This window comes from Andrographis paniculata, unplaced genomic scaffold (genome assembly GCF_009805555.1).
Source record: "Andrographis paniculata isolate CXL003 unplaced genomic scaffold, ASM980555v1 Contig149END, whole genome shotgun sequence".
NCBI lineage: Eukaryota > Viridiplantae > Streptophyta > Magnoliopsida > Lamiales > Acanthaceae > Andrographis > Andrographis paniculata.
Window position 1 is genome coordinate 8,941 of NW_026137423.1, and position 20,861 is coordinate 29,801.

General features: G+C 32.0%; 1 protein-coding gene and 1 pseudogene across 1 annotated transcript; one reads left to right on the plus strand and one right to left on the minus strand.

The window, feature by feature from the left end:
• Positions 1-7,998: 7,998 nt before the first annotated feature.
• LOC127257857 (uncharacterized) lies at positions 7,999-14,430 on the minus strand. Its single transcript, XM_051284354.1, has 6 exons — positions 14,316-14,430; positions 10,468-11,550; positions 9,389-10,379; positions 8,984-9,298; positions 8,786-8,900; positions 7,999-8,724 (listed from the first exon to the last, which is right to left on the minus strand). The coding sequence occupies exons 1-6, from the start codon at positions 14,428-14,430 to the stop codon at positions 7,999-8,001; spliced, it is 3,345 nt and encodes a 1,114-aa protein (XP_051140311.1).
• Positions 14,431-15,104: 674 nt separating this feature from the next.
• Positions 15,105-15,860, plus strand: LOC127257865 (protein BASIC PENTACYSTEINE5-like; annotated as a pseudogene).
• Positions 15,861-20,861: the final 5,001 nt, after the last annotated feature.

Consider the following 20,861-nt stretch of genomic DNA (forward strand, 5'->3'; position numbering starts at 1 on the left):
ATGTTATAGATTATACTTACTTTGTGCTCTATAGTTCTAATTACAGTGCTTTTCTTATTTGTTGTAGAGTGTTCGAAATTAGTATATTTAGCGCTTTTGTTTTTTCAATGTTTTTGCTTTGTATTATATAGCATGTTATAGATTATACTTACTTTGTGCTCTATAGTTCTAATTGCAGTGCTTTTCGTATTTGTTGTAGAGTGTTCGAAATTAGTATATTTAGCGCTTTTGTTTTTTCAATGTTCTTCAATTTTATTATATAGCATGTTATTAGATTTACTTACTTTGTGCTCTATAGTTCTAATTACAGTGCTTTTCTTATTTGTTGTAGAGTGTTCGAAATTAGTATATTTAGCGCTTTTGTTTTTTCAATGTTTTTCCTTTGTATTATATAGCATGTTATAGATTATACTTACTTTGTGCTCGATAGTTCTAATTGGAGTGCTTTTCGTATTTGTTGTAGAGTGTTCGAAATTAGTATATTTAGCGCATTTGTTTTTTCAATGTTTTTGCATTGTATTATATAGCATGTTATAGATTATACTTACTTTGTGCTCGATAGTTCTAATTACAGTTCTTTTCTTATTTGTTGTAAGTGTTCGAAATTAGTATATTTAGCGCTTTTGTTTTTTCAATGTTTTTGCTTTGTATTATATAGCATGTTATAGATTATACTTACTTTGTGCTCTATAGTTCTAATTGCAGTGCTTTTCTTATTTGTTGTAGAGTGTTCGAAATTAGTATATTTAGCGCTTTTGTTTTTTCAATGTTCTTCCATTTTATTATATAGCATGTTATAGATTTACTTACTTTGTGCTCTATAGTTCTAATTACAGTGATTTTCTTATTTGTTGTAGAGTGTTCGAAATTAGTATATTTAGCGCTTTTGTTTTTTCAATGTTTTTGCTTTGTATTATATAGCATGTTATAGATTATACTTACTTTGTGCTCTATAGTTCTAATTGCAGTGCTTTTCGTATTTGTTGTAGAGTGTTCGAAATTAGTATATTTAGCGCTTTTGTTTTTTCAATGTTTTTCAATTTTATTATATAGCATGTTATAGATTTTGCTTACTTTGTGCTCTATAGTTCTAATTACAGTGATTTTCTTATTTGTTGTAGAGTGTTCGAAATTAGTATATTTAGCGCTTTTGCTTTTTCAATGTTTTTCCTTTGTATTATATAGCACGTTATAGATTATACTTACTTTGTGCTCGATAGTTCTAATTGGAGTGCTTTTCGTATTTGTTGTAGAGTGTTCGAAATTAGTATATTTATCGCTTTTGTTTTTTCAATGTTTTTGCATTGTATTATATAGCATGTTATAGATTATACTTACTTTGTGCTCGATAGTTTTAATTACAGTTCTTTTCTTATTTGTTGTAAAGTGTTCGAAATTAGTATATTTAGCGCTTTTGTTTTTTCAATGTTTTTGCTTTGTATTATATAGCACGTTATAGATTATACTTACTTTGTGCTCTATAGTTCTAATTGCAGTGCTTTTCTTATTTGTTGTAGAGTGTTCGAAATTAGTATATTTAGCGCTTTTGTTTTTTCAATGTTCTTCCATTTTATTATATAGCATGTTATTAGATTTGCTTACTTTGTGCTCTATAGTTCTAATTACAGTGATTTTCTTATTTGTTGTAGAGTGTTCGAAATTAGTATATTTAGCGCTTTTGTTTTTTCAATGTTTTTGCTTTGTATTATATAGCACGTTATAGATTATACTTACTTTGTGCTCTATAGTTCTAATTGCAGTGCTTTTCGCATTTGCTGTGTAGAGTGTTCGAAATTAGTATATTTAGCGCTTTTGTTTTTTCAATGTTCTTCAATTTTATTATATAGCATGTTATTAGATTTTGCTTACTTTGTGCTCTATAGTTCTAATTACAGTGATTTTCTTATTTGTTGTAGAGTGTTCGAAATTAGTATATTTAGCGCTTTTGTTTTTTCAATGTTTTTGCTTTGTATTATATAGCACGTTATAGATTATACTTACTTTGTGCTCTATAGTTCTAATTGCAGTGCTTTTCGCATTTGCTGTAGAGTGTTCGAAATTAGTATATTTAGCGCTTTTGTTTTTTCAATGTTCTTCTATTTTATTATATAGCATGTTATTAGATTTTGCTTACTTTGTGCTCTATAGTTCTAATTACAGTGATTTTCATATTTGTTGTAGAGTGTTCGAAATTAGTATATTTAACGCTTTTGTTTTTTCAATGTTTTTCCTTTGTATTATATAGCACGTTATAGATTATACTTACTTTGTGCTCGATAGTTCTAATTGGAGTGCTTTTCGTATTTGTTGTAGAGTGTTCGAAATTAGTATATTTATCGCTTTTGTTTTTTCAATGTTTTTGCATTGTATTATATAGCATGTTATAGATTATACTTACTTTGTGCTCGATAGTTCTAATTACAGTTCTTTTCTTATTTCTTGTAAAGTGTTCGAAATTAGTATATTTAGCGCTTTTGTTTTTTCAATGTTTTTGCTTTGTATTATATAGCATGTTATAGATTATACTTACTTTGTGCTCTATAGTTCTAATTGCAGTGCTTTTCTTATTTGTTGTAGAGTGTTCGAAATTAGTATATTTAGCGCTTTTGTTTTTTCAATGTTCTTCCATTTTATTATATAGCATGTTATTAGATTTTGCTTACTTTGTGCTCTATAGTTCTAATTACAGTGATTTTCTTATTTGTTGTAGAGTGTTCGAAATTAGTATATTTAGCGCTTTTGTTTTTTCAATGTTTTTGCTTTGTATTATATAGCACGTTATAGATTATACTTACTTTGTGCTCTATAGTTCTAATTGCAGTGCTTTTCGCATTTGCTTGTAGAGTGTTCGAAATTAGTATATTTAGCGCTTTTGTTTTTTCAATGTTCTTCAATTTTATTATATAGCATGTTATTAGATTTTGCTTACTTTGTGCTCTATAGTTCTAATTACAGTGATTTTCTTATTTGTTGTAGAGTGTTCGAAATTAGTATATTTAACGCTTTTGTTTTTTCAATGTTTTTCCTTTGTATTATATAGCACGTTATAGATTATACTTACTTTGTGCTCGATAGTTCTAATTGGAGTGCTTTTCGTATTTGTTGTAGAGTGTTCGAAATTAATATATTTATCGCTTTTGTTTTTTCAATGTTTTCGCATTGTATTATATAGCATGTTATAGATTATACTTACTTTGTGCTCGATAGTTCTAATTACAGTTCTTTTCTTATTTCTTGTAAAGTGTTCGAAATTAGTATATTTAGCGCTTTTGTTTTTTCAATGTTTTTGCTTTGTATTATATAGCACGTTATAGATTATACTTACTTTGTGCTCTATAGTTCTAATTGCAGTGCTTTTCTTATTTGTTGTAGAGTGTTCGAAATTAGTATATTTAGCGCTTTTGTTTTTTCAATGTTCTTCCATTTTATTATATAGCATGTTATTAGATTTTGCTTACTTTGTGCTCTATAGTTCTAATTACAGTGATTTTCTTATTTGTTGTAGAGTGTTCGAAATTAGTATATTTAGCGCTTTTGTTTTTTCAATGTTTTTGCTTTGTATTATATAGCACGTTATAGATTATACTTACTTTGTGCTCTATAGTTCTAATTGCAGTGCTTTTCGCATTTGCTGTAGAGTGTTCGAAATTAGTATATTTAGCGCTTTTGTTTTTTCAATGTTCTTCAATTTTATTATATAGCATGTTATTAGATTTTGCTTACTTTGTGCTCTATAGTTCTAATTACAGTGATTTTCTTATTTGTTGTAGAGTGTTCGAAATTAGTATATTTAACGCTTTTGTTTTTTCAATGTTTTTCCTTTGTATTATATAGCACGTTATAGATTATACTTACTTTGTGCTCGATAGTTCTAATTGGAGTGCTTTTCGTATTTGTTGTAGAGTGTTCGAAATTAGTATATTTATCGCTTTTGTTTTTTCAATGTTTTTGCATTGTATTATATAGCATGTTATAGATTATACTTACTTTGTGCTCGATAGTTCTAATTACAGTTCTTTTCTTATTTCTTGTAAAGTGTTCGAAATTAGTATATTTAGCGCTTTTGTTTTTTCAATGTTTTTGCTTTGTATTATATAGCACGTTATAGATTATACTTACTTTGTGCTCTATAGTTCTAATTGCAGTGCTTTTCGCATTTGCTGTAGAGTGTTCGAAATTAGTATATTTAGCGCTTTTGTTTTTTCAATGTTCTTCCATTTTATTATATAACATGTTATTAGATTTTCCTTACTTTGTGCTCTATAGTTCTAATTACAGTGATTTTCTTATTTGTTGTAGTGTGTTCGAAATTAGTATATTTAGCGCTTTTGTTTTTTCAATGTTTGTCCTTTGTATTATATAGCATGTTATAGATTATATTTACTTTGTGCTCGATAGTTCTAATTAGAGTGCTTTTCGTATTTGTTGTAGAGTGTTCGAAATTAGTATATTTAGCGCTTTTGTTTTTTCAATGTTCTTCCATTTTATTATATAGCATGTTATTAGATTATGCTTACTTTGTGCTCTATAGTTCTAATTACAGTTCTTTTCTTATTTCTTGTAAAGTGTTCGAAATTAGTATATTTAGCGCTTTTGTTTTTTCAATGTTTTTGCTTTGTATTATATAGCACGTTATAGATTATACTTACTTTGTGCTCTATAGTTCTAATTGCAGTGTTTTTCGCATTTGCTGTAGAGTGTTCGAAATTAGTATATTTAGCGCTTTTGTTTTTTCAATGTTCTTCCATTTTATTATACAACATGTTATTAGATTATGCTTACTGTGTGCTTTATAGTTCTAATTACAGTGCTTTTCGTATTTGTTGTAGAGAAATTAGTATATTTAGCGCTTTTGTTTTTTCAATGTTTTTGCTTTGTATTATATAGCACGTTATAGATTATACTTACTTTGTGCTCTATAGTTCTAATTGGAGTGCTTTTCTTATTTGTTGTAGAGTGTTCGAAATTAGTATATTTAGCGCTTTTGTTTTTTCAATGTTTTTGCTTTCTATTATATAGCATGTTATTAGATTATGCTTACTTTGTGCTCGATAGTTCTACTTACAGTTCTTTTCTTATTTGTTGCAGAGTGTTCGAAATTAGTATATTTAACGCTTTTGTTTTTTCAATGTTTTTGCTTTGTATTATATAGCACGTTATAGATTATACTTACTTTGTGCTCGATGGTTCTAATTGAAGTGCTTTTCATATTTGTTGTAGAGTGTTTGAAATTAGTATATTTAGCGCTTTTGTTTTTTCAATGTTTTTGCTTTGTATTATATAGCATGTTATAGATTATACTTACTTTGTGCTCGATAGTTCTAATTGGAGTGCTTTTCGTATTTGTTGTAGAGTGTTCGAAATTAGTATATTTAGCGCTTTTGTTTTTTCAATGTTCTTCCATTTTGTTATATAGCATGTTATTAGATAATGCTTACTTTGTGCTCTATAGTTCTAATTACAGTGCTTTTCATATTTGTTGTAGAGTGTTCGAAATTAGTATATTTAGCGCTTTTCACTACAAGAAAATAGCATTTTAGAGACGGAAAAATTTTGTTCCAAAATCTATTTTTTCCGTTACTAATGACATTAGAGATGGAATTAGAAACAAAATAAATTCCCTCTGCAAAGTTCTCGTAGCTAACACTATTTGTTCCTAATTCCGTCCCTAAATTAGATATGGAATTAGGAACGAAATTAAAGACGAAATTAAGGACGGAATTTTCCATGCCTAACCTAAACCAAAATGTGGTCATAAAGTCAATGACGGAAATTTCCGTCGCGAATTCCGTCCCTAATTTAAGGACAGAATTAAAGATAAAATTAAGAATGAAATTAGGGACGAAAATTTCCATTACTACACAAACTACAAATTTCGTGCCCAAAATAGTGACGAAAACATTTCGTCACTATTTCTGTCCCTAATTTCGGGATGGAAATTTAGGACGGACAAAATTCGTCACAAATTCCGTCCCTAATTTTACACAATTTTTCATTGCACGATTTACCGATGTCTTTTCCAACTAGTACACGAATATGAAATCAAATTTCAAATCACAATCGAATAACCGTACTACAACCTATATATAAGTACGAAACGAAATTTCAAACCACAATCAAACAACCAAACTGAATCAACTAAAAATCCATAATAAACATCCAAAATATCTAAAAAATGTTTCAGTTATAGAAATTTGAAATATTCCAACATCATGTATGGTCCAAAACATATAATCCAGTCATAATATCATCAATACTAAATATTAATCATGCGGAAAACATAAATGTCAACAAACCGGAGGCGCACTAGAGTCCCCATCGTCGTTGCGCTTGTCCAAGCGAGCATTGATCATCTTGAGCTGCTCAATGATGGTCATGTGATTTTTCTCGAGATTCTCCAAACGTTGGGCGTAACTCGGACCACTCGGGATATGCCCGTCGCTGGAATCGAAAACCTCCTCTATTGGCACCGTCGCTGCAAGTGATCCAAGCCCATAAATTCTTTTCTTTTTATCCCGGTGGACCAAGGAAAGAAGTGCCTCATCGCGGCTATATTCTGTATCACCGAGCTGAGACATTCCTTCCTCGATCGCAGTCATACCTTCCTGAAAGCAATGAATATAAAAAATAAATTTAGTAAAAATTGATAGTCATAAAACATTAATACTATATATAACATAAGGCATACCTTTATACGATTTGCCTTGGTGCTGCAATACTCACTACCATTATGGTGCTTTGTATGCGTCCACTCGTAGGTCCCCCATGGACCAAGACCCTACAATCATTTCTTATAATTGTATATAAGAACATATGTTTGTAGTATTTCAAATTAATTGCTATATTTTAATAAATCTTACCATTTTCTGCGAGGTCTCCATGAACGATCGGGATCCACCGGTGTGTGTGGACTCTGCATCAGCATTAGAATTTCCACCCCGTCGGTTTGCTTTTGCTATTTTTGACTTCTTTACGGCATCCTTGGATTTCCAATGCTCCCTCCAATGCTCCAAGACATTTGCGGGAATGGCCGAGGTAACCTTCTCGTCATTGCTGTTCCGGACCTCATGCACCCATTTGTTGTAAAGCTCACAGGCCTTCTTGTTGTAGATGCGACGGACTTTAACCTCGTTTCTCGGCTTCCACTTAATGTGTTTCTGCAAGCCAAAGCATCATCGGTTACTTATAAACTCTCTTAGTAAAATTGTTGTACACTTATAACTATTGTATGTGATATTTGATTTTATAAACTTACCTTCATCTCAACTTCGTACCACTGTTTTGTTATCAAAGGGACACGCTTCCAAGTGATACCCTCTAGGGTGGATTCTGACTTGAATATAGGCCGGAAGTGTCTCGATGCAGAACTAGGCCAAAACACGCTGTATGTAATCGTGGGTTAGGTGCAAAATATTTAACATTACGACAATAAATCTATATTCGAGTAAATCGAAGACATACCTGCCATCCGGGCGAACCGTTATCTCAATACGGCCATCGGCCACGTCCTCATCATCGTTTGCCCCTACCCTGGAATTTGAAGTCTCAGGTGCTGCCCTAGATCCACCTAGTCTCATTCTCAAATTTCTTAGTTCATCGACACTAATAAATTAGAAATCGAAAAATAAACAGGTTCATGCTAACCTAAAGTTTCACTTTGCGTAGTCCTAGATGACGAACCAATAGTGGTACCTACAGTAAACATAAATTATTCAGTAATATATAAAATTCTAATACAATTAAGTAACACTAAATTTAGATTGAATATACATACCTCTTGTTGTCCTTACCTCGTCAACCGCACCCTGGCCTATCGGATCCAATGTCTGCTGATCATCCTCTCCCGTTTGTGGCAACAAACGAAATGAACGGGCAAGCTGACGAATACGCTGCTGTCGTAAACTCTCATTCTCGGATTGAGACATTTCTGCATTGAGATATACATTAAGTTATATTATAATACAACATAAGTGAGTTTATATATTAACGCTCGATCACCTATTCATCGGATACGTCATCATCGGAACTAGATGATGGATGCTGATTTTGTTCTGAATCAGATGATCTCAAAAAGAAAATTTCTTCCTCAATTGCGTCGGATTCGTCTGAATCATCAATCGGAATACCATTCCCGTCATCTGTTGAGGCCAAATACAATTGTTCCCCCTCGGTGGGTTGTTCAATACTGCAAGTATCGACCATTACATCTTGGTAGATGGCTAGTTTTGAGCTATTTTCAGCAATTTCACCACCCACATCGATCCAACCTCGCGGTTTAATACGAAAAACTGCCAACCAATCAACTCTATCCCTCCTCATACTTGAAAATGGAAGATAAAACACTTGTGTTGCTTGCATCGCAAGTATGAATGGTTCGTATGTTTGAAGTCTTTTCTTTTTATTGACTTCGACCATATTGTATTTCTCATGTTTTTTAGTTCCAACCCCTGGTGTTGGATCATACCAATCACAATTGAAAAAGACACAACGCTTGATCGGTAGTGCTGGAAACTCAACCTCTAAAATCTCGTTGATATGTCCGTAGTACTCTAGACCATCGCAATCCACACACACTCCACTATTATAGGAGACCTTCTTAGTACCATATTTTTCAGTGTGAAAACGGTAGCCATTGATGAAGCACTTATTATGTCTAGTCACCTCCACTAACGGACCATGCGCAATGTCCTTATATACTTTCGGTATGTTATCTTGTTCCATGACCTACGATGTTAATGAAAATAATTATCACGAATATTTGAAAATATCTTAATTTTCTCAAAACTTTTGTAAACACGCACATGTTTGGCGAACCAGGAGGTGAAACGTTTTGAAGTTGTGAAGCAACTTCGAAGTCAGAAATTGAGGGATGTTCTCGCCTTAACACTTCCTCAAACAACCTACATAAATAGATCGATAAAATTGGCTAAGCCACCCATTCTTTTAGTCAAGTGGCAAATCAAACCTACATAGAAAAACTTACGAAATAAATGCATCACATTCAGGAACGTTAAGTAGAAAGTAAGTTTGCATCGCCTGTTTCTCAACTGGGAGCAGGTACCGCCTTTTCGGCTTTCCTCCTAATCGATAAGGTTGTGAAAACACATTTATTCCAACATTTGGGCCAGACCTTACTCCTCCATCGTCTTGTCTCGGCACATTCCTCCCACGTGTGAAAACGTGTTGTTCGAAATAATGTGAACAGAAAAAACTTGCCTCCCTAACAAGAAAAGCATTGACGATTGACCCCTCCACTTGTGCTTTATTTGCAATCATTTTCTTTAAACGACGCAAAAACCTAAAATGAAATTAACATATTTCTATGCCTTAATAATCACACAATACGGAAGGCTACTTTTGAAATTAGGAATAAGTACTAAATAGTTACCTCTCAAAAGGGTACATCCAGCGAAATTGAACTGGTCCAGCTATTTTTGCCTCAAAAGGCAAGTGAACTGGTAGATGTTCCATACTGTTAAAAAAGCCAGGTACGAATATTGTCTCAAGCTTACAAAGAATCACTGGAATCTCAGCTTCTAATCGCTCCATGTCACTAGAGGATATAACCTTTGATGTCAAACGCCTGAAGAAATTGCTCAACTCTGTTATCGGTTCCCAAATCTTCTTTGGCAACAGATCTCGAAGCCCAATCGGAAGCAAGAGTTGCATGAAAACATGGCAATCATGACTTTTCATCCCAAACATCTGGTATTTAGCCATGTTGACACATCGTCCCACATTGGACATATATCCATCGGGTAGTTTCAACTGTTCAACCCATGGTAGGAATTCTTTCTTACAGACCTTATCTAACGTGTATGCAGCGGAAGGATAACATTGTCTTCTAGTGTCAAACTCTAGTTCTTTTTTATCACAAAAACGAGTCATATCCGCCCTTGCCCTAGCATTATCTTTTGTCTTGCCCTTTACATCCATAATGGTATTAAAAACATTTTCAAAGACATTTTTTTCGACATGCATCACGTCAATATTGTGTCGAATGAGAAGCGACGACCAATACGGAAGATCCCAAAATATGCTTCTTTTCCGCCATCCGCATACGTGCGACAACTCAGTATTTCTTTCTTCAGCGTCTGGTTCAGTGACCTTCAGAAAACCGTACTGATCTATCTCTCTAATTTGCTCCACACCAGATTTTATATGTGGCGGAGGCATTCTTTCGACCTCCTCTTTCTTAAACCTTTTCCGGTCCGATCGGTAAGGATGGTCGCTGGGAAGAAACTTTCGATGCGTATCAAACCAAGATTGCTTGCGTCCTTCCGGAAGAGTGAACGCAGTTGTTTGGTCTTGGCATATTGGACAAGCTGTTTTTCCGGATGTACCCCAACCTGACATCATAGAGTATGCTGGTAGATCTCCTATATACGAAGGAATAGTTAGAAATATAGCCAACAAGTAACTTGCAGTAATAACATATTTGTAACTCTTCAGATAAGATCTGCTTACCAATAGTCCACAAAAGAGCAGCTTTCATACGGAAATTTTGACGTAATGACGAATCATAAGTTTCAACCCCATTGTTCCATAAATTTGTTAATTCTTCAATCAATGGTTGCAAGTAAATATCTATCTTTTGTTTGGGATTTGCCCCACCAGGCACAACCAACGACAAAAATAGATATTCCTCTTTGAGACACATATTTGGCGGGAGATTATACGGTGTAACAACAACAGGCCAACAAGAGTATTGTCGTCCTGATTGACCGAACGGTTGAAATCCGTCGGTGCAGAGGCCCAACCGAATATTCCTTGGCTCGCATCCAAAGGAAGGGTACTTAGCATCCAACTCCTTCCACGTTGTTGAGTCACAAGGGTGACAAATGTCATCGGTATTCGCATGTCGATGGTCTGCATGCCACCGCATATGTGATGCGGTCTGAGATGAAACGTAAAGCCGTTTAAGCCTCGGAGTGATTGGGAGATAGAACATATATCGAATGGCCACCGCTTTTCCATTTGTTTCTTTATACCGTGGTTTTCCACAAATCTTACAGTGGTTAAGTTCAGCATCTTGCTTCCAATATAGCATGCAACCGAACTGACAACAGTCAATTTTCTCACATGGTAAACCTAAACCTTCGATCAACTTTTTTGTTTCGTAGAAGTTTTTTACAAAGTGGTTGCCCTCCGGCATCACATCATGCATAAGCTGGCACTGGACGTCATACCACCGCTCAGGCAAGTTAAAATCAGCCTTAATGTTCAACATTCTTGACACAGCAGATAGTAGAGTTGCTTTCCTACAGCCAGGCCACAACTCCTCATCAGCAGCTTGAAGGAGATCATACAACTTTTTATCTTCAGGGTTAGGCTCTTCATCGTGCACTACACGTGACTCAAATACGGGCCCTCCGGCGTCCATCACCATTTGAGTATAGTCTCCTATCCTTAGATCGATAGTATGTTCAAAAGTGGATGGCTCAAAATGTTGTGAGCTACCACTTCCATCATGTTTTTCACCGTGACATGTCCACCTATCATACTTGGGTACAAATCCTTTACGGTACAAATGATACTTCACATCATCCACTGATAAGAACGTCGTATTTTTACAGCGTTTGCATGGACACCGTATATTATTGTTGATCTTATAGACCTCTGGATTATTGATACAGTAATTCAGAAAGTCCTCGACACCACTAATAAATTCTTTATTTAAAATACCATTTCGCATCCTATTATACATCCATTCCCTCCCTGGGATTGTCATGTCTAATAAATTCGTCACTGAAAGGGATACATCAACAACAATAAAATTTATGTTAGTTCTACAATTTTCAACTGATGAACACAATTCAATATAACTTTGAGATTATAGGTACAATAGCGCCAATTTAGTTATCAACATGTAAAATGTGCATATTCCTAATGAATGAGTTAATAAATTAATTGATATTCAATGATCCACCTTCAAATATGTAGCCATGAGATAATTTGAATAATAATCTACTTAACTAAAGAAGGTAGCTTCAATCAATTATTTAATTTGCTATTGAAGCTGCAGAAGAATTGATTGGCAGAAAAAGTACTGATCCTATTTTACGTCTTAAGAATTATTTTCGACAAATGGTACACCCAACTTTTGTTTTCCATTCCTCATTTCACAAATAAATAGCAATTGAAGTGAAAGTACACAAATTTCACAATATATATATAAATATATATCTAAATATGTGTATATAAAATTAATCAAAACATGGCTTAATATAAAGTTGGATAACAAAACAACTTTATACAAATCGAAGTAGAATGTAAAAATTATATAATTTCATGAAGAAGAAGATGATATTTGATATTCTTGGATCAGATTTAATCATAGGAACTTTACTACATTAAAACATGGATCGATCTGCCACTCAAATACAAAAATACAAACTTAGTTCGAAGAATTAAGAAAATCATAAAAACCCCAATTCAAAGCCAATAATAATAACATCAAGACCATCAACAATCTGAATATCAAAGGCTTAGGCATTCTGGAGCTTTGCTGAAAAGAGGCTAAAAATAAAGTATTCTCTTAAGATTTATAATGTCATTATCAAGAGATTAGTAACAGTTACTTCAAGAGGTGGTTAGTAATATATATATATATATATATAGATAAATATATATAGCTTCTAGCTAATTAATTAGTGTGGCACATGCATGAGCTTCACTGGCAAAACCCAAAAGTACAGGGGTTAAGATGCAAATCTCAATAATAATATATATTTTTTTTGAAAAAGAAAAGTAAAATGCAGGAGGTACATAAGATGGATGATGAGTTCTGTATTTGTCATATGGCATCATCTAGTTACTGGTTTGGTTTGTTCTTATTGGATCACTGAACTGGAATCAAATTCATTAAATGCAATTGCAGTGAGAGGGAAGGTTGATTCCAGCTTTACTTTAATACAGGCAAACCAAAACTCAAACCATGAATATATGTATATACATGTAAACCAGAGTAAGGGCAACCGAGTCTAACATGCTGCAAAGACATGTTGGTATATTATTCAATTAATAAACGGTAGCATCTTTTAGCCCAAGAACAGTCGAGATGAGCCCGTAGGTAAGTATGAGTTTTCATTCAGTTAGTTATCTTTGTTGCAATGTGTGTTTATTTCTATGCCAACTTTGTATCGATCGAGTAGAAAACCGGAGGATAGATCATAGATGCATGTATGTACATTGTGCATTTTGTGTTAAATGAGTTCGGTAGCTTTCTTCTAAATACATCTATCTATATATATATTCCTAAATTGAATTATAAATTTCATGCATCAAGTACGTATTTAAATATTGTGTATTTGTTTGTTAGTATTTGACATTACAAATATATATTTATGTAGTGTGTTTCAAATATAACTAATTGCGGTATAATATAATGTGCATAAAATGTATTATACTGAATAAAGTTCTTGCAATGACCATAAGCTTAATTTAAAGCTAAATTAGTTTTCTTCTGTGAAAAAAACTCTTAAGCTTTGTACATTAATTAGTCAATATTTCATAAAATGTGCACTTAGTGTAACAACCCAACCAAATCTTGTTGAAAAAGTAGCACGTTTCAATTTATTATTATTTCTTTTCAGAAGAAAATCTATATACATAATTTCATATAATAATTTTACTTGGATGTCCACGAGCAATCGATTTATCAAATTTTAGGATTTTTTTTAAACTTAAAATTTCAATTTTCTGTAAAAACATATCATATTTAATACATATTATATATATAAAACATTACAAGTGTTTCATCTAACAAAACACAGGATTAGAAAACGTATTTTGTTTATTTACATTTACTCTACATATATATAAATGCTTCTATGCTTACAGTGTTGTATAAACTATTACTATGTGCTACATTTATACTATCTATTGTAATTACGAAACTTAAGAAAAAAAGCAGCCTGATTTACATATAAGAAATGTGCACCTTATATATATATATATTTCAATCACTATGCATATACTGGTATGGTTCAACTTTATATACTGCAACATAGGGTTGCAGCCAGATGAGGTGCTTAAAACAGATTATATATATTTGTATTGCCTTAATCTAGATTACTTGTCATCTTGAAACTAGTTCTAAGTTTGTATGTTACTTGTATGTATAATGTGTCTTTTTATGAAATTTTTACAATTTGTATGAGAATGTGCTTAAATAATTTTCATATGCATTAAGAAAAATGAACATGCTACTTAACAAAGTAAGTTCCATATTTAGCAAATTCCACATAAAATGCAATAATTGAACATAGTAATTCTAACATAAGACATGAATAGAGTGAGTAGTAGTGACAAACCTTCAACTTGCTGCCGGTGGAGCAATATAGGGACTGTCCTAGTGTAGGGTGACTGTCTTCTGGTAGATGATGCTAGGGAACTGCATAGCACAGGGCAGAGCATTTGTGGCAACATTGATAGTTCACTGTAAATGAAACTTAAAAACTAATGGCAACAAGATAATATCTTAACATAGAGATTGAAGGCCCGATAATGCATATAGAGATCATGATAGATGTCTTTGTGATCACATAAAGAAAATGTAGTAGCAATGAATTAGCATGTTCTTGATTTTCCAGAAGTGAAGACACAAGAAGTTTCCATTCCATTCATTTCTAGTAACTCATAAATGCAAAATTGGGATGTAATTCAATGAATCCACGAATATCCATCCATTAATTCAATTTAATAAAAAGGACAGAACATAACATAATAGAATAGAACCATAAGAATGAATGTGAGTACCAACTCCATCTCCATGCCATTGTTGTAAACAAAACTAATCACGAATGATAGAATGCTCGTTTAGCCTTAGGCTTAAGTGCATCTGCATTTCATTTCATGTTTCTTCTATGACATTCAATCTCAATGGCAGAATAAGCAGTGTTAGACACTGATTCCATTTATCTCACATTTCCCTCCTTGAGTGCTTGAAATCACAATGATTATACCATTAAATGTACCTTGTAACCTTCATTTCTTTCTACATACTGCAAGAAAAAAACTTGAGTTCAACACTGGGTAGGCAGAATCATACCCCCAACCAACTGAACAAGACTTACTAGATCATTCTAAAAAATTCAGTTGAAATGGACGAAGGAGGACGCGAAAGCCGGAGACATAGGTTGGAATACTACAAAGTACACCCGGTAATGATCCCATGAGAGCATCTCATCCATCGTTGATAAATAGAATTTATCAAGATCAAAGTCAGTGCATGAATATAGATCCTAGTGTAACTCAGATGAACAATTTCAACTTCTGATCAGCTCTCTGTTCGTTTCCTTAACTAATATTGTGGTGAGATGTAAATTGTCCTAATGTACCAAGTTAAAGAGCAGAATGCTTTCCATATGAATGTAAGAATAGGCATTCTCTGCGACGAAAAGGATGCTGCTATAAAGGAGCGGGACAGAGCCCTGGCCGAAAAAAGAGCAGCACTGGAAGAACGAGACATCGCCACTAAGCAGAGAGATGCAGCGATTGTGGAGCGCAACAATGCCCTAAGGGAGCGCGATAACGCCATTGCTGCGCTCCAGTTTCAGGAGAGCACAATGAATGCTCTGTTGGGTGGTGGCAGCAGCGCACGTGGGTTGAAGCGAATGAGCTTCCAGTCGACCCATATGCTGATGGAACAGTGCATAAATGATGCACTCCTAATGTCCGCCGTTCCATGTGAAGCTGCAGAATCACTCAAGGCAGCAGCAAGGATTGCTACAAACAAGGATCTCAAATCGAAGAGAGCTAAGCCACCTAGGAAAGGGAAGAAAATAAACGAGGATTTGAACACAACCGACGGGTCTAAGGCTAAATGGGATGTTCAGGAAAATCCAACAACAAATTGAAAATATGATAGAATGCTACAGGCAAATCAGAAAACTAATATAATATACATCATTTTTTCTAATAAATACATTTAACAATCCATTCACATTGCATTTCAAAGTTATACAACATTAACAGCTAATATTTCAAACCTTGTTGAGGAAACAAACAGTTCGCTTATTAGTCTTCTCTGAGAGAGTGCAACCAACGCAGTATCAACATCTTCCTAAGAAACACAATGTAAAATCAAATCAAATTAAATAGATACATAACACAACATCTCTCTAAGAAATACAACTCAAAGCAAAATCTGTACCCAAATCAACACTATACCAGTAAAAAAAATGAGAGAAAGAGAGAAAGAAACACATACACGACGGTGATTTTCTAGGTCGATGGTGAGAGGCGGCAAGCGGCTGGTGTGGCTAGCGACGATTTCAGAGGTATTATGCGAGGTAGAGCTGTTGCTTAATCGATTTCGAACCGACGGGCGTCCAACGGAAACCAAAACCAATCTGCTGGTTTATGGTTCGAACTTGGATTTTTATTTTTTATTTTTTATTTTTTAAAAAATTATATAGGGTAAAGAAGATGGAAAGTGAAAGAAATGGAGAAGGAAGAAAGAGACCGGTGTTTAAGTGATCAGGGTAATATGCCAAAAATATTTTTATATATTATTAATTTTTTTATGAAATTAAATAATAGTTATATTAATAAAAAAATATTTATTAATAATTCATATTTAGATTTTATAAAATTTTATTATATCATTATATTTAATTTAAATTATATTATTATCTAATACACTATCATTATATTTAATTTAAATTATATTATTATCTAATACACTAATATTTTTATCTTTGATAATTAATTTTAATTTTAATTTAATTATTTATGAAATTTATTACTATTTTAATTATTTTTATACACTTTGGGAAAATCTAGTTGATAGTAAAAAAATTAGGGTAAAAAAAAATAATTTTAATTATTTTATTTAATAAATAAATTATTTATTAATTTTTATATAAGGATGAAAATAATTTTTGTCCCTAATTCCGTTCTTAATTTGGGATGGAATTAAATTTGTTATTTATTTTGTTGCTAATTACTAATGAAATAACATTGTTTTTAATTTATATTTCTATCTGTGATAGAATTATTTTCATATCTAATTTCCGTCTCTAATGGGGAAGATTTTTTTGGTCCCTTCCTAATTTCCGTCTATAATTAGGATAGATTTTTTTATGTCCCTATTTTTCATCTCTATTAAGGACGAATTTTATTCCATTCCTAAATTCCGTTGCCAATCGGTAAAACATGATCATTTCTCTAATTCAGTCCTTAATTCCGTTACTAATAAGGACAAAATAAATTCGATTCCTAATTTCCATTACAAAAAGGTTAGTTTTTTGTAGTGTTTGTTTTTTCGACGTTCTTCCATTTTATTATATAGCATGTTATTAGATTATGCTTACTTTGTGCTCTATAGCTCTAATTACAGTTCTTTTCTTATTTGTTGTAGAGTGGTCGAAATTAGTATATTTAGCGCTTTTGTTTTTTCAATGTTTTTGCTTTGTATTGTATAGCACGTTATAGATTATACTTACTTTGTGCTCTATAGTTCTAATTGCAGTGCTTTTCGCATTTGCTGTAGAGTGTTCGAAATTAGTATATTTAGCGCTTTTGTTTTTTCAATGTTTTTCCTTTATATTATATAGCATGTAATTAGATTATACTTACGTTGTGCCCGATAGTTCTAATTACAGTTCTTTTCTTATTTCTTGCTGAGTGTTCGAAATTAGTATATTTAGCGCTTTTGTTTCTTCAATGTTTTTCCTTTGTATTATATAGCATGTTATAGATTATACTTACTTTGTGCTCGATAGTTCTAATTGGAGTGCTTTTCGTATTTGTTGTAGAGTGTTCGAAATTAGAATATTTAGCGCTTTTGTTTTTTCAATGTTCTTCCATTTTATTATATAGCATGTTATTAGATTATGCTTACTTTGTGCTCTATAGTTCTAATTACAGTTCTTTTCTAATTTCTTGTAAAGTGTTCGAAATTAGTATATTTAGCGCTTTTGTTTTTTCAATGTTTTTGCTTTGTATTATATAGCACGTTATAGATTATACTTACTTTGTGCTCTATAGTTCTAATTGCAGTGCTTTTCGCATTTGCTGTAGAGTGTTCGAAATTAGTATATTTAACGCTTTTGTTTTTTCAATGTTCTTCCATTTTATTATATAGCATGGTATTAGATTTTGCTTACTTTGTGCTCTATAGTTCTAATTACAGTGGTTTTCTTATTTGTTGTAGAGTGTTCGAAATTAGTATATTTAGCGCTTTTGTTTTTTCAATGTTTTTCCTTTGTATTATATAGCACGTTATAGATTATACTTACTTTGTGCTCTATAGTTCTAATTGCAGTGCTTTTCGCATTTGCTGTAGAGTGTTCGAAATTAGTATATTTAGCGCTTTTGTTTTTACAAAGTTTTTCCTTTATATTATATAGCATGTTATATATTATACTTATTTTGTGCTCTATAGTTCTAATTACAGTGCTTTTCTTATTTGTTGTAGAGTGTTCGAAATTAGTATATTTAGCGCTTTTGTTTTTTCAATGTTCTTCCATTTTATTATACAACATGTTATTAGATTATGCTTACTTTGTGCTTTATAGTTCTAATTACAGTGCTATTCATATTTGTTTTAGAGTGTTCGAAATTAGTATATTTAGCGCTTTTGTTTCTTCAATGTTTTTCCTTTGTATTATATAGCATGTTATAGATTATACTTACTTTGTGCTCGATAGTTCTAATTGGAGTGCATTTCGTATTTGTTGTAGAGTGTTCGAAATTAGTATATTTAGCGCTTTTGTTTTTTCAATGTTCTTCCATTTTATTATATAGCATGTTATTAGATTATGCTTACTTTGTGCTCTATAGTTCTAATTACAGTGCTTTTCTTATTTCTTGTAAAGTGTTCGAAATTAGTATATTTAGCGCTTTTCTTTTTTCAATGTTTTTGCTTTGTATTATATAGCACGTTATAGATTATACTTACTTTGTGCTCTATAGTTCTAATTGCAGTGCTTTTCGCATTTGCTGTAGAGTGTTCGAAATTATTATATTTAGCGCTTTTGTTTTTTCAATGTTCTTCCATTTTATTATATAGCATGTTATTAGATTTTGCTTACTTTGTGCTCTATAGTTCTAATTACAGTGATTTTCTTATTTGTTGTAGAGTGTTCGAAATTAGTATATTTAGCGCTTTTGTTTTTTCAATGTTTTTCCTTTGTATTATATAGCACGTTATAGATTATACTTACTTTGTGCTCTATAGTTCTAATTGCAGTGCTTTTCGCATCTGCTGTAGAGTGTTCGAAATTAGTATATTTAGCGCTTTTGTTTTTACAATGTTTTTCCTTTATATTATATAGCATGTTATATATTATACTTATTTTGTGCTCTATAGTTCTAATTACAGTGCTTTTCTTATTTGTTGTAGAGTGTTCGAAATTAGTATATTTAGCGCTTTTGTTTTTTCAATGTTCTTCCATTTTATTATATAGCATGTTATTAGATTATGCTTACTTTGAGCTCTATAGTTCTAATTACAGTGCTTTTCATATATGTTGTAGAGTATTCGAAATTAGTATATTTAGCGCTTTTGTTTTTTCAATGTTCTTCCATTTTATTATACAACATGTTATTAGATTATGCTTACTGTGTGCTTTATAGTTCTAATTACAGTGCTTTTCGTATTTGTTGTAGAGTGTTCGAAATTAGTATATTTAGCGCTTTTGTTTTTTCAATGTTTTTGCTTTGTATTATATAGCACGTTATAGATTATACTTACTTTGTGCTCCATAGTTCTAATTGCAGTGCTTTTCTTATTTGTTGTAGAGTGTTCGAAATTAGTATATTTAGCGCTTTTGTTTTTTCAATGTTTTTGCTTTCTATTATATAGCATGTTATTAGATTATACTTACTTTGTGCTCGATAGTTCTACTTACAGTTCTTTTCTTATTTGTTGCAGAGTGTTCGAAATTAGTATATTTAACGCTTTTGTTTTTTCAATGTTTTTGCTTTGTATTATATAGCACGTTATAGATTATACTTACTTTGTGCTCGATGGTTCTAATTGAAGTGCTTTTCATATTTGTTGTAGAGTGTTTGAAATTAGTATATTTAGCGCTTTTGTTTTTTCAATGTTTTTGCTTTGTATTATATAGCATGTTATAGATTATACTTACTTTGTGCTCGATAGTTCTAATTGGAGTGCTTTTCGTATTTGTTGTAGAGTGTTCGAAATTAGTATATATAGCGCTTTTGTTTTTTCAATGTTCTTCCATTTTGTTATATAGCATGTCATTAGATAATGCTTACTTTGTGCTCTATAGTTCTAATTACAGTGCTTTTCATATTTGTTGTAGAGTGTTCGAAATTAGTATATTTAGCGCTTTTGTTTTTTCAATGTTCTTCCATTTTATTATATAGCATGTTATTAGATTATGCTTACTTTGTGCTCTATAGTTCTAATTACAGTTCTTTTCTTATTTGTTGTAGAGTGTTCGAAATTAGTATATTTAGCGCTTTTGTTTTTTCAATGTTTTTGCTTTGTATTATATAGCACGTTATAGATTATACTTACTTTGTGCTCTATAGTTCTAATTACAGTTCTTTTCGTATTTGTTGTAGAGTGTTCGAAATTAGTATATTTAGCGCTTTTGTTTTTTCAATGTTTTTCCTTTATATTATATAGCACGTAATTAGATTATACTTACGTTGTGCCCGATAGTTCTAATTACAGTGCTTTTCTTATTTCTTGTGAGTGTTCGAAATTAGTATATTTAGCGCTTTTGTTTTTCAATGTTTTTCCTTTGTATTATATAGCATGTTATAGATTATACTTACTTTGTGCTCGATAGTTCTAATTGGAGTGCTTTTCGTATTTGTTGTAGAGTGTTCGAAATTAGTATATTTAGCGCTTTTGTTTTTTCAATGTTTTCCATTTT

Bases quoted from the DNA above. Each gene is read 5' to 3' on its own strand.
- LOC127257857 (XM_051284354.1), bottom strand. From the start codon at position 14,430: ATGTTGCCACAAATGCTCTGCCCTGTGCTATGCAGTTCCCTAGCATCA. The intron at 11,551-14,315 runs GTTTGTCACTAC...CGTTCTTATCAG, and splicing joins CCACCGGCAGCAAGTTGAAG to TGGATGATGTGAAGTATCAT. The intron at 9,299-9,388 runs GTAACTATTTAG...ATTTCATTTTAG, and splicing joins TGGATGTACCCTTTTGAGAG to GTTTTTGCGTCGTTTAAAGA.